The 12,512-nt window shown below is 41.0% G+C and overlaps 1 protein-coding gene across 1 annotated transcript in view; it reads left to right on the top strand.

Moving 5' to 3' along the window:
• Positions 1-12,512, top strand: part of DGKI (diacylglycerol kinase iota) — a 220,630-nt gene that overhangs the window by 94,378 nt on the left and 113,740 nt on the right. The window contains exons 4-8 of the mRNA XM_067289862.1: positions 35-109; positions 2,507-2,563; positions 4,038-4,103; positions 9,680-9,751; positions 10,282-10,398. Coding sequence (XP_067145963.1) covers positions 35-109; positions 2,507-2,563; positions 4,038-4,103; positions 9,680-9,751; positions 10,282-10,398 — 387 coding nt within the window. The remainder of the gene's footprint in view (positions 1-34; positions 110-2,506; positions 2,564-4,037; positions 4,104-9,679; positions 9,752-10,281; positions 10,399-12,512) is intronic.

Genomic DNA, 12,512 nt, shown 5'->3' with positions numbered 1-12,512 from the left:
TCCCATGCACACACGCCTCCCTTTCCTCTTGCAGAAATCAGCTCTGCGGAGGAAATGTGCTGCCTGCAAGATTGTGGTCCACAATGCGTGCATGGAGCAGTTAGACAAGGTAAGACATTGCCACCTTCTGGAGCCTGATGTGGGCGACACTCATGTAATTCCCTTGCTGAGCTTCTAGCCTGCAAAACACCAGCTGGCAGATTAGTTTTTCGTTGGTGTTTTTACAATATACTTGCTAAAAAGTTGACTTAAAAATTTGTATTATTTTTTTTAAAGTAGATTTCTTTCAAACCCTGTGAACTAGAAAAAAACCCAAAAGCTTTCACATTTTTTTATGATTGAAAAATAATTTCCCTCTACTCCTAGATTAAGATTGAAGCTAGAAAATTCATTTTCCTGTCATGCACAAAATTGGCCTCTTAAAATTCCACAACTAAACCCAGCATAATTCAGCTCATGACAGCTAAATTTATTACAAGCAATGCAGCATAAAATGCTACTATGACCATTTTTCACTGTATTTGCTAGACTACTGTTTCCTCCTCTGAATCTCAGAAATTAAGTTCTTATTGTTGCAATTGGAACTATTAAGCCTTTTATTTCTTGTATCACTTTTGTGGGCATCCATCCTGCTTCCTAGTTCTTTCACGGAGCCCTCCTCACCCCCAAGTGCCTACAGAGTATCGGACATTGACTTCCCACCAGTGATTTGTCCTAATCACACCTGACCTGTAATATGTTAAAGGAATCATTTTTTTTTGGTGGTATCTGTGTAACAAATGGGAATATCCCCACTGATTTCATAAGAGCTTTATTTTCACTCCTGTATGTTTGTAATGTTGTTCTCCATAAAAGAAGCAAGTTGATACAAGACAAATTTATAGTAACAATCCTTTGAAAAGAGTTTTCTCTTTTCCAGTATTTGGGCTTGTGGTGACAAATGTCACGGTGATTGTCATATACCAAGTTGGAGAGGTATCATTTCCATTCCTCCCCCCGCACCCCCCCTCCTTTACCAACAGTGAAATTAGCAGGAACACATGTTTCAGGACAGTGGGAAGTCAAAATGTTACCAGTGAATTTTTCATGACTTCTGTCATGAACAGCGATGCTGGTTCCCCATTGCCCAACCAGCCGGTGGTGTCCCCAGCAAATGAACACTTAGGTAAAATCCACTCTCAACTTCCTTGTACACGAAATTCACCTCTTGGCAGAGGGCTGTTATAAAAGTCTGCATGGCTCTTAAATTTGGCTTAAGCCACATGGAGTTTAAAACTGGTACATGGGCCTTCCACTTGGCCCTCTGCCCAAAGGTAAGTTTTTAAGTAAAATAACTGAAAGTTGGGAGTCTTTTCAACCTGCCAGGACTCAGTGGTGAAAAAACGAGTTGCAACTCCAGATGAAGAGCAAAGGAGGAAGATTAGCAGTGTTGTGGATTTCACTTTTTTGATAAACAAATATTTTCACTTACCTTTTTTCTTTTCTTTTTTTTTTCCCCCTCCTTTGAGTTATTATTTCTAAGGCCATATTAAATGAGGGAAGTTTATATGGGAAGGAGATGGGTTGTATTTAAAACAGTGGAAACTCGACCCTTCTACCTTCATAGTAAAAGTGTGGCTGTGCAGTATCTTTAAGTGCTTTGTTCTTTCAAGGCTAGTCAAAAGAAAAAAACCTTAAGGTTGAATCCATTTCATTTACTGCATCCTTATCTCATTTCCCTTTAGTTCTCTCTGTGGATCCCCCTTTTCCTTTTTTTTTTCTTTTTTTCTTCTCTCTTCATTCCCTCTCCTCTTACTTCTGTTTGTTTTCTTTTCTCGAAAGCTGTTGTGTTTTTTCTCATCAGACTTCCTGTTTACTTATTCTATGCTTTTTTTCTTCTTCAATTTCTTTAAAACGTTTTCTGTTTACGGAAACTTGTCCTACCTTCTGCCTCTTCTTTCCCCTCTGAGAGAGGTAGCATTGCTGCATGAGGCAGTATTATGCTGCTCAGATGGTTTGGAGAGTGGGGAGTGGATAAAACAACAACAGTCTAAGCAAAAGGTAGAAACTTAGGGTAACTTGCACAGTTCTTGATGTCAATGAAGATGCTTTCTTCACAGATTTCGTGTATGAGGGCCTAAACCTGAGATGTGCAAAAGGGTCTTACAGAGTTAGATTTCCAGCTTCCATTGACTTTTGAGACTTCTGCTTAAGTCTGTTTTGGTTGCAAATGACCTTCTTCAGAAAAGCAGATGAAATGGTTTTCTTCTAGGCCGGGGGAAGATAGGGGAAGATAGGTTAAGCAGGTGAACTGAGCAGGCAGCTGTAGCATTAGTGAGGATGAGAGCTGTGTAGAGATCTAGCAAGAGGTAGTATTACGGCATATGAAGAGAGATTTTATAACAGCCAGGTAAGTTACTTTGTTAGCTACTGAAGCTGATGTTTTTGAAGTCCAGTCTAGATCAACAATTGGAGTAAATTCTCTCTTGGCTCATTTTCAGCTCTAACTGCTTTATTTTAATGGCAGATTAATTTCCGCTGCAAACCGACTTTCCGAGAAGGGGGTTCCAGATCTCCAAGAGAAGTGAGTAATGCACAAATGACAATTGCTTTTCCTTTGACTTGTGTGCTGACTCACCTGGTGTGGAGTCTTAGCAGTGCTTTTAGATTCAGAGGAGTTGTAGACAGAGATCTTGCTTCCTGTGGGACATGTTCTCCTCCCCAGAATGAACGTAACATGAATTCTAGCTGAAGCACTATATTACTTACACTAACAGGAATCGTTTCTTCTTTCTGCTGTCTCTTTTCCCATTCATTCAGCCATTCTGTCTTTTTTCTTTTTTTTTAGTATCATTTCTTTCTTTCTTCCTGACTTTTGAACTAGTATTTTTGATTATTTTTTTTCTGCTTCCATGTCCTTCTGTTAGCCTCTCCCCTCACTTTTTCTAGAAACAATTTTAGTCTGATAGTCTACAAAAATCAAACATTCAAAAAACTTATTGTTTGCTTCCAGCTACCATATGAATTCAGCCCCTTTTAAGGTGCTGGGTATTTATTGTTCTTGTTTACATCAGTAAGACAGATATATAGTTAAAGCCAATGTCTCCAAAGAAAGACGTCCCAGCCAAGGAAGATAACTGTTGAAACTTATTTAAACATTAGGGGTTTTTGTTTGTTTAGCATTCCTCTCTTTTTTCTTAATTAAATAGTTGCTTTGGTTGTCAGTCTCATATGACTAAGAATCCCTTTTGACAAGAGTAATCATGGTATGGGAGAAGGCTTAGTGGTGACTGCCATTGTTTTACCTTTTTGTTTTTGGTGGTTGGGGGAGGGGGGGAGAATAACTGGGGAAATTCGCAGGGTCCCCCTCCCATTTCTGTAGCAGTGTCACTTCACAGCTTGTTGCTAGTAGGTAGTTCAGGTCCCTGCCACATGGGCACCACTGTGCTGGCTGGAATAATGACAGGGTGCAGGTGAGACTCCTGCTAACCCCCTTGCCGGCACAGAAGCAGGGGCAGGAGTCCTGCACTCCCTCCTGCTTTTTGCTCATCTTCTGCTGCCATCCAGGATGTAAGCAGCCCCAGCAGAGAGAAAAAAAGGTGCTTCCTCCTACCCTCTTTCCCTTCCCCTGCACTGACCTGTATGTTTTTGCTTTACAAGGCTATACCCCAAGGGTAGGGTAAAACTCGGCCCTATACTGTGGCTGAACGCGGTGGCCTTTAGATAATTCTGTGGTCTTTTAGATGATTATTATGTCTATGTAATGTAATTTACTCTCTTCTTTTTGTAGAAGGGTACTGAGAGAGTAGTTCTGGCCGCAATTGCAACGTGGATAAAGAACAACATCGTGTCCTTATTCCTCCTGCAGTTTTGGTTGTGTCTGGGGTTTCCCATGGGGCAGCTGCTGCATTTTGCTCCAGAAATGATTGCATTGGCAATCATGCATGATTGAAGGCCCCCTTCCTTCTATGCCTGTAAACCAATTTTACACAGATGGTACCTCTGAGCACAAGCTACTGTTCACTTCCTATGGCATTTTCCTTGTCCTTCCCTTGCAGAACTTTGTCCGACATCACTGGGTGCACAGGCGGAGGCAGGAGGGGAAATGTAAGCAGTGTGGAAAGGTAAGAATTTCTTTGCATCACAGCCATGACACTGGGCACTTATCACTTATGCATTCAGGGTAGTTAGTAGCTCCTTCCAGCCATTAAATTATTCTGTTCTAAAACTTGGCCTGTCTTAAGCAGAAAATGACAAGCCTGATATATTGAGGGACTGCCACCCTGATTCACATATGGGAAGAGGAAAGGCCATGGCATCTGTGCAGCAATAAGCACATCATATGTCATGGGACAAGACACTGCACTGGCTGATGAAAATGAGGAGGAGGAAGGCTGTGGCATCCTTGGGCTTCTTGGTTAAGGCTCTTATCCTCAGCATAGTAACAAAGCCTGTGTCTTGTCTCCATGCCATGGCACTTTTAGTCAGAATCAGGAAACCAGATTTGTATCCATCTGACTCTGGATACTGGTGCAGATCACCAGCTGCAGCAAGGCAAGATGCTATAAGGTGTGATGGTTTTTATGGCAAGTGGCATGCAAACAATGCAAGGAGGCACTTAACATGCAGCATTCTTAATATAAGACACTGGAGTAATATTTCCTTCTTCCTCTGCCCCTTTGAGCTGAATCACCCCTGAGGGTATGAGGAATTCATTTTGCAAGGGTAGTGCTTAGTGCCTGTTGCATCAGTACCTGTGCTTGGTACGTTCATGTTGCCAACATAACCAGTTTGTCCTAAAACTCATCAGCCTTGGCTCCATCAAGGTTGACATTACTAAAGGTTCAGAGGGAATCACAGTTTTCCCCTCAGATAAGAAATATTCTGCCAAGACTAACATGGGCATATTGTAGGAGAGTTGTTTTGCTAAGAAACGGAAAGGATTAGGGAAAACAATAACAAGAAAAAGAATCCCATTATATTTTAATGTCAAAGCAGTCTCTTATAGCCAAATACTTATCCCTCTTGTGCTCACTCTTACATTTCTTATGCCTCTGACTGAACACTATCTCTTGCCTTCCTTTTGTCATGCAAGAAAAAGGGGACTGCCGTTGAAATGGAATGGCAGTAAATTTAAAGCAATAAAAGAAAGCATTATTCGTGAAATACCTAATGAATCTGTAGACCTCATTGTTCTATGAGGTTATTAGTCCTCTCCCATGACTGGGATTGGGTAGCTAAATATTTTAGTGGTCATTAATAATAGTTTGAGTGAAGCAAGCAGAGATGAAGAGTTAAGGATATTTGCATCTCGAACTTCAAGTCATAAGTTTGTGGAAAGGAGTTAATGCTCTCCAATATCTTTAGCTTGGTGTTGTGGCTTTACATGTTGTCTGCCTTCTGCAGGATTGTTAACCCTTTCTGAGGCAGTCGGAGAGGAGAGGTATCTATGTTAGTGTTTTACTTCAGATGAAATTCCCTTCCAAAATACAATCCTCTTGATCATCACCACATACCGTGGTTCACCCATGGAACCATCTTAGAGCACAAGAACAAAATTCCTTTTGGATTAAACTTAATTAAAAGGACTCTCCTAATGCCTTGCAACAACTAAGGGCATTCAGTCCACAGGACCAGGCTAAAGCTAGTCCAAAGTAAAATCCTCTGAAAATACTGGTGTATAGTTTCCTCAGTATCAATAGGACCTATGCTTCTACTGTTCCACATTACTTGCTAGTATGGATGTAGCTTATACAGCCTCATTTAGGCTACAAAGTACTGTCAAGCCCAATATTCAACAAGGGCTTGCAATAGATAATTATGGAAAAGTGTAAGATAGGGAAGGTGTTTAGTGATGCATCCCCAGAGTATTCTCTTGGCCTCTAACAATTTGCAGCTCGTGAATTTCCAGGAATGGTGCCTTTGTATTTGACAGCCCCCGATAACTTTCTGTCCTATGATATTATCTAGTTCCTTCCTGAGTTCCTGTAAACTTGTAGCATCCATGACATCCTGTAGCAAGGAATTCCTGGGCTTGACTACATGCAATGTTAAGAACCACCTTTTGTTTGTTTCAAACCTGCCACTTGTTTAATGCTCTATAGCTCTTGTGCTGGAAGAGATTGTGAATAATTACTCTCAAGCCACATTCTTTACACCATTCATGATGTTTTAAGACCTCTCTTGTATCTCCCCTCGTTTGTTTCTCTTGCAGAGTGAAGAAACCTAGTTTTGTAGCTGTTGGCTGTTCTTAGCTCTTCTTTACCTTGGATCATTAAAGGAATCAAGAGGTTTTTTTCTTTGCATTGTACAAGATAAGAATGTTCAGATAGGGTTGGACTTGAAGTCCATGTGGTCCAGTACCCAGTCCACTGGGTGGACAACATGCAGTAATAGAAGCCTGGAATGATCCTTTCTTCCTATAATTCCACTTACCAGCTAGCAGTGGTTTAGGGATTTTCTGAGATTGAGGCCGCTTCTGGGCCATCGTGCTGAACAGCCATTTTGTTTCTTTTTACTTTTTGTGGTGTCCAAAGCAGTGTGTCCACCATAGCCACAGTGTGCAGCCACAGTATAAATCTCTTCTCATAATCTCTTATGTGTTGCCTTTAAAGGCCTATGGATTGTTGCAGTGCAGTATGTTTTCTCTGCATATAGTGGTAAAGTTCAAATTTCTAGTAGAAAGGCAATTCCACTTCTCAGATATTTTAGCAGAGATCACCATCCAAGTGTTTCTGTTGCTGTCAGTATTAGAGTTGTAAAAATACCTAGCTCTCATATAGTAATGATGCACTGGAAGACCTCTGAGAGCCGTAGAAAGGAAATACATATCTTAGGAAAATATGTGCAATAATAAATCATTATTCCCCCTAACACCGATCTGAAAGTATTCTTAATGGTAAATAGGTTTGGGGAAATAACCAGGACTGGCTGGAGCTAGACATTTGTATGTGCTGTGTTTGTGTGTATGTGTGCCTATATTAATGTGGACTTTGATCCCAGTTATTTGGACAGGTTCTAATCACCAGTGCAGCCTGGGGATTCAGGTGCTCTTTTCCTCCAAATATATTTCCTCTGGTATGCACAACTGTTTGCATTCACAGGAGCAGCTCACAGCATGGAATTTCATGTGTTGCACAGGAATCAGGTTCCAGTGAATCAGGGCTAATCAGGTACTATTTGGTTGATATTCTCACAAAGGGTGGAATTAATTTTCCATCCCAAAATTTCTGAATTTGTGTGTAAGGCTTCCTTGCGTGACCCAGGAACAAGATAGGAAAGCTGGATTTTTGTTTCCTTTCTCACTGAGGGAAGACCCCAGGAAGAAGAGATGATTTCTGTTGGAATATGGGGGGGCTCCAGTGGTTCAGCCTCATAGTTGTCATTTTATTTCATCAGTTCCTTTATTAGTAAAGCTGGGTTTCAAATAATTACTAACTTACCTCAAACACTTATCTTTAGGAGGAATTAGTTCACATTTGCAAAGCAATTTGAGGAAGAATAGTGATGTTTCATTGCTACTTATCATTAACATATTTTTATTGCTGTTTCATTTTCTCTAATGACTCCCTAAAAGCCAAATGGCTTACTGAATAAATGAAAAACGATCCACCCAAAACCAGACAAGCTGCTCAGTCCATATGCTTAAAATACACCACTGGCAGGCCATGGTATCAGTGTAGTGGATTCTAGGTTTTATTAGCTGAAGTTTTGGGAGAGAGGAATTTCTCTCCTGCTTGTTAAACTCAGAACAAAACAAAAAAATTTATGTTCATGAGGGGCTGATAATAATTCTCTTCTTAAAATTTTGGGACAAGGAGTAAGATTTATGAAAAACATTAAGAAGCGCTAATCTAAGCGAGTGAGAATAGAGATCTGTCCCGTGTAAAACCTCTGTTCCAACACTCATATCATACCTACTGTCACTCTTTTTGTTCTCATGCCTGTGCTGAATGGTAGGCTAGATCTGCCCAGTCAGAAGCAGCTGGCCAGCTTGTCTTCGTGAAGACATTTGGCTATACTCCATTACTGAACCTGAATAAGCCAAGTCACTATCATTATGAAAAATGTTCTCTTGGAGTTTTTCTGAATGCAAAATTTGAGAGATTAGGGGACGAATTAGAAAAATCTAGGTGGCACAAGCTAAAATTCTATACAGTGGTCCTAAATTGGTGGTGTGGTGTATCTGGCAGGCTGGTTTGAACATGAACTGGGGAAGCCTGCTACTGGACAAATAGCTGCAACACACACTTCTGCATGGCAGGCAGACAGGGAGAGACTCCTCCTCTTCAGTGCCTTGACAGGGCTGTTCTCTGCCATCACTTATGGACAGACTATAGTTCAGTTCCTCACTTGACAAGACCAGTCCATCTTCGGATGGATTTTTGCTTGTTAGTTTAGTTCTTTCTTCTTAGTGCTCTTGACGTTCTCATTGCATTTAGCACCAATGGGCTCATTTTTCTGCATATGCCCATCTTCCTGTCTTTTCCACAGAAGCTAGGATAAGAGGGACCTTGATTATGGAAGCAGTGAGGCAATGTTCTTGTAGTTGTTACTAATTCAGGTTATCATAACCCTTCACACTGGATCTTGGACACTGAACAACAGGTAGAAGATTTAAGTAAAACTCAGTGTGTCAAAAAGAAAACTGACTCATGACTTCATGACCTGGTAGAGAGTCTTTCAATTAGGAAGAGAACTCTGGGTGCTGTAAGGGCTCCTTAATGTAGTAGAGAAAAGCTTGATAAAAGTCTATGATTAAAGGATGCAGACAACTGCAAATTTGAAATAAGTCTAATCTTAGTGAAGGTGACTAAAACAAGCCATCCAGTGGAGTGCTGGACTTTCTATCTCTGCAGCCGTCAACCCAGATCTGTTCTTTTTCTGGATAAAATAAGCTTTAACCGGACACAAGTTTTTAGACTATAACTCCAGTTGCCGTTCATTGCCTGTGCTATGTGCAAGAAAATTGTATGTGACCCAATGATCTTTTCTAGCCTTATAACTTAAAGCCAAGTGATATGTCTGCTGAAATTACTTTCTACAAACTGAAACTCCTCTGAGAGACTAAAATTTCATACTTGCTCATAGTGGGGTTTTTTTTGCTTTAATACTATAAAGAAATATTTTGTTTTATATCTGTTTGGTTTGAATCAGGGCATCTTCTTTTTGGAACTGACTAAAAAGATTTTGATCTGAGTCAGCTCAATAAAACACTAAACTTAATTTTCCTATTGGAACATTTCCACATAGCATTGTAGTTGATTGTATTCTGTTGTATTAAAAAAAAAAAAAAAATCTTGTCTGTATTTAGGGAAAAAAGATAGCAATGAGAAAATGTTTTGTTCAATAGAAAATCTGCATCTTAGTTGGATCTGTGGAATCCATTAAAGCAGTCATTACCTCTCTGTTTCTTCTTCCGTTTCCTTCTTAGCTACAAAATTCAAGAAAAAGCAGAAAATTTTTTGGAAGTATTTTTAAAATGTGTGTGTGAAGATGAAATTCTCCCAGTTGAAGAACCTTCACTATGAATCTTGTCAATATTTTATTTAGGCTTGGTGTCTAAGAACTTTGAGGCTGAAGCAATGTATATGACCACCTTGAATTGGTTTAGCCTAGCATAGTCACCTGGCAAGTGTTACATGTGTCAAGTGTCTTGTATTCAGGAGGAATTTAATCCTTTTTCTCTTGCTTATTCCAGGGCTTTCAGCAGAAATTTTCCTTCCATAGTAAAGAGATTGTGGCCATCAGTTGTTCCTGGTGCAAGCAGGCGGTAAGTAGACCATACTTGGGGAGAGCAGTAGCAGCTTCTCTCAGTGGCCTCACTGTAAGCAATCGCACTTGTCCTGGCTCTCAGGGTTCCCTTTCTCAGGGATTCAGCCTTAGTTTTTCCCCTTCTGTTCCTTTCATTCAAAGATATTCCACAGTTTCTCCTGCCTGACACATGACTCTTCCTAGGAGAAGTCTTGCTGCACAATACTGCTGTTGGCTACCTCCTATTAACATCCTGCTGCTGCCAGCTGAGGGAGCCAATGGGCTCTTAATATATACAACTGTGTTAGCCTGGATTGTGGTCCAATGTGTGTTTAACTAGGGGCAGGTTTTTTGGTAGAAAGCATGGCTAGGAAGGTGAACTTTATTTCTACATTCCGAAAACTCCCATGGTCTAGAGGACTTGGAAAGATGGTGAAGTTTGGAACATTGCTTCAATTTTTGCACTTTTCATTTTTTTCCTACCTCTCCGTGCTTCCCCTTCATCTTTCTTGTTCTTCTTATTGACTCTGCTCTTTTCTTCTCTTCCAGTTTCATAACAAAGTCACCTGTTTCATGCTACATCACATTGAGGAGCCATGTTCCCTGGGGGCTCATGCTGCTGTCATTGTGCCTCCCACCTGGATCATTAAGGTGAAGAAACCTCAGGTAACTGCATGCTGATGTCTGTTTCTGAAGCTGTATGGCTGTGCAGGACCAGCCTGGCTTCGGCTCTCAGTACTCCTCCACTAAGGCATGCCTGTTCAACCCTGTCTATATCCCTGAAACACAGCATACACTCATGGTGACTATGAACCTGTATCTTCCCGCCCTTCCATCCAGCCCTTCAGTAGGTTTCCTTCCTTTGCCTGTTTGGGACCATTAGCAACAAATAAGACTTTTGTTCTGAGCAGTCCAGGTCAGGTTTGTTCCTCTTATTGTGACTTCAGCTAGAGTGTACTGCAAGAAGTCCCCCGCGTTGTAGGCAGTCAAGCATGTTTCATTAAATAGAGCTGAGCAAACACAGGAAAAACTGTCCACAAACATTCACTTGAATTGTAGTAAGAATTGGCTGTGGTTGGACTGGCATCCATCTGAATTTGTCGTCAATGGACATTTAAACAATCATGTTTTATTCACATCAGTGCTTGCTGAATTCCAGCGGTAATCCCACATGCTCATTTAGTTGCAGGTAATGAGGATTAGACTTTAAGGTTTTATAATGGATGTGATGAATTTTAGAGAAGATAATGCACTGATCAATGCAATAAGGAGAGAAGTTGTCCAAAAGAGAGCTGGCCAAAACACAAAAGGGGATTCTCATCATTCTTTGAAAGTCAGTTTTCACTCCAGGCTGAGCTGAAACAGATAGCCAAACAAACATTGAACGTATCAGGAAACCAGAAATGCTAGTAAAAGCTGCATTTAAGAAGCATTGAAACAATGCTTTTCTGAAACAAACTGTCTTGGACATTGAAACTTCCTACTCACATATTCTTGTCATTTTCCGCCATTGACAGAAATTCTGGTTTTATCAAGCAGTGATGTGCAGTTCTTATGTCAGCACTTCAGTCCCTGGGAAATGACCCAGAGCTTTCTGGCTCTGTGTCCTGGCTGGCGGCAAGAAGCTGAGAAGCTTAGGCTGCAGACAAGGCACTAAGAGATACAGAGACTTCCTTCATGAAACTGGAAAATGTCCGAGTTAGGATGCTGGTCATTCTTTAGTACCAGTCTGGGGATATAACTGTCAGATTTTTGCGCAAGCAGTATTTCTCACAAACTTAATATTAAGGAACAAGTGAAAAGAAAAGAAAAAATATAGTGGAAAAAAAAGTATAGTGTAATTAAAAAAATCAGCCAAAGAGGCTGTTATTTCTCCTTTAGATCAAGAATCTCTGACAAATGATCTCTGTAGTTTTGGTATATTTTTCCATGCTCCTCCTCTTCTGTTCGTTTTACTGCAGCCTCCTCCAGGGAAATTTTTTTCCTCTCTCATTTAAGAATCTGTCTGAGTCATCAGCAGGGACTTCCTCTCCTTAGCTAATTTTGAGCACCTATGTGGTATTTGCCACAAAAATGAGGCTTGCTCTTTCCCTGTGCCCTTAAAGGGACCATGCGGTCTATCAGTCTTCTTGGGTCTTTCAGGCACCAGGCTCCATGGCAGAGTGCCTGGAAGCTCTGCTTTGGCCATTAGCCACAGAAATTGTGACTTTAAGGGTCCGTGGTCTGGAGGTAGTTCCATGAGGTAGTTCCTCAGGCTGGAAACCACTAGGGCAGATTCACTAACTGTTGCAGTCCAGCCCTGGAAACTGAGTACCTTTAGGGTCCTTGAACTTCCTGCCTGCAGCATTGACATGGAGGCAAGGAGACTGAAAGCACCGAGTCCCTGACTCCTGGCAGGCTGAGACCCATACTTCGGAGGTGACAAAATATCTTTGGATCGAGGGTGTTTTGGACAAAGTATTTTGTGTGTAACAAATTGCAGGAAATTCTAACCACTTTCAAGTGCGAGGTGAGTGTCCTTTTTTCAACCAGACACTTCAACTAGCTTGTGTGTGGGAAGATGATGGACATCTCAGAACTCTAGATGGGATATGCGTCATATACTTTGCCTAAAGCCCCCTGTTCTAAGGAAGCATAAACCATGGCCTATGATGCAAAGGCCAGATATGTTTTTTACTGACTGTAATCTAATCATTTAACTTAACCCCACACGCACTGGGGGAGGGAGAGAACTGATCTGAGAACCACCTTCCTGTGGCCAGAGGTCCTAACCTCTTCCT

This window comes from Apteryx mantelli, chromosome 1, assembly GCF_036417845.1.
Source record: "Apteryx mantelli isolate bAptMan1 chromosome 1, bAptMan1.hap1, whole genome shotgun sequence".
Lineage (NCBI taxonomy): Eukaryota > Metazoa > Chordata > Aves > Apterygiformes > Apterygidae > Apteryx > Apteryx mantelli.
This window is presented reverse-complemented; position numbering and strand designations above follow the sequence as displayed.